Here is a 706-nt window from a genome sequence, read left to right on the forward strand (position 1 = left end):
CGGGCGCGACCTCCTCCTAGACGCGGAACATCTCCACCGCATCTCCCCCATATCTCCACACCTCTGGCAGCACGTCAGCCAGGGAGCCAAGAGGCGGAAGACGTATCTTCTTCTTCTCGCAGCCTAGAAGCGGACTCTCCCCCCCCCGCATCTCCCCCCCGCCTCGCCCACCTATCTGGCAGCACACGGGCGAGCCTGCGCCCCCGCATCTCCCCCCCCGTCTCGCCCACCTCTCTGGCAGCACACGGGCGAGCCTGCGCCTCTAGAGCCAGACTTCGTTTCTCGTTCGACAGCGCTCGAGAGGACACGCACTCCGCCGTACTCTGCCGTACTCCCGCTGTGCCCCCTGTGCACTGTCCTCCCTCCTCCTCGCCTCCTCCTCACCCTCGCGGGAACATCTCCTCCTTCGAGGTCCTGGCGCCGGCCAGCTGTGAACACGGCGCCTCTTCACACCCCTCGCCACTGTGGCGAGCAGGCAAGATCTCCTTCAAGAACCTGAAGCGAGTCGCAAAGGAGCTCGGCGAAAACATGACGGAGGAGGAGCTGCAGGCGCCTCCTCCCCCAACCTCCAACCTCGCCTCCTTTGCGAGTCGCTTCTGGTTCTTGAAGGAGATCTTGCCTGCTCGCCACCGTGGCGAGGGCTGTGAAGAGCCGCCGTGTTCACCGCTGGCCGGCGCCAGGACCTCGAAGGAGGAGATGGAACTTT

The 706-nt window shown here is 65.2% G+C and overlaps 1 protein-coding gene across 1 annotated transcript in view; it reads left to right on the forward strand.

Annotated features, from left to right (window-relative positions):
- Positions 1–549, forward strand: part of EMIHUDRAFT_46679 (hypothetical protein) — a gene marked incomplete at both ends in the record, with an annotated part of 1,581 nt that extends 1,032 nt beyond the window's left edge. The window contains 2 exons of the mRNA XM_005773090.1: positions 254–355; positions 473–549. Coding sequence (XP_005773147.1) covers positions 254–355; positions 473–549 — 179 coding nt within the window. The remainder of the gene's footprint in view (positions 1–253; positions 356–472) is intronic.
- Between the last annotated feature and the right edge of the window lie 157 nt (positions 550–706).

This window comes from Emiliania huxleyi (assembly GCF_000372725.1).
Source record: "Emiliania huxleyi CCMP1516 unplaced genomic scaffold EMIHUscaffold_347, whole genome shotgun sequence".
NCBI classification, from domain to species: Eukaryota; Haptophyta; order Isochrysidales; family Noelaerhabdaceae; genus Emiliania; species Emiliania huxleyi.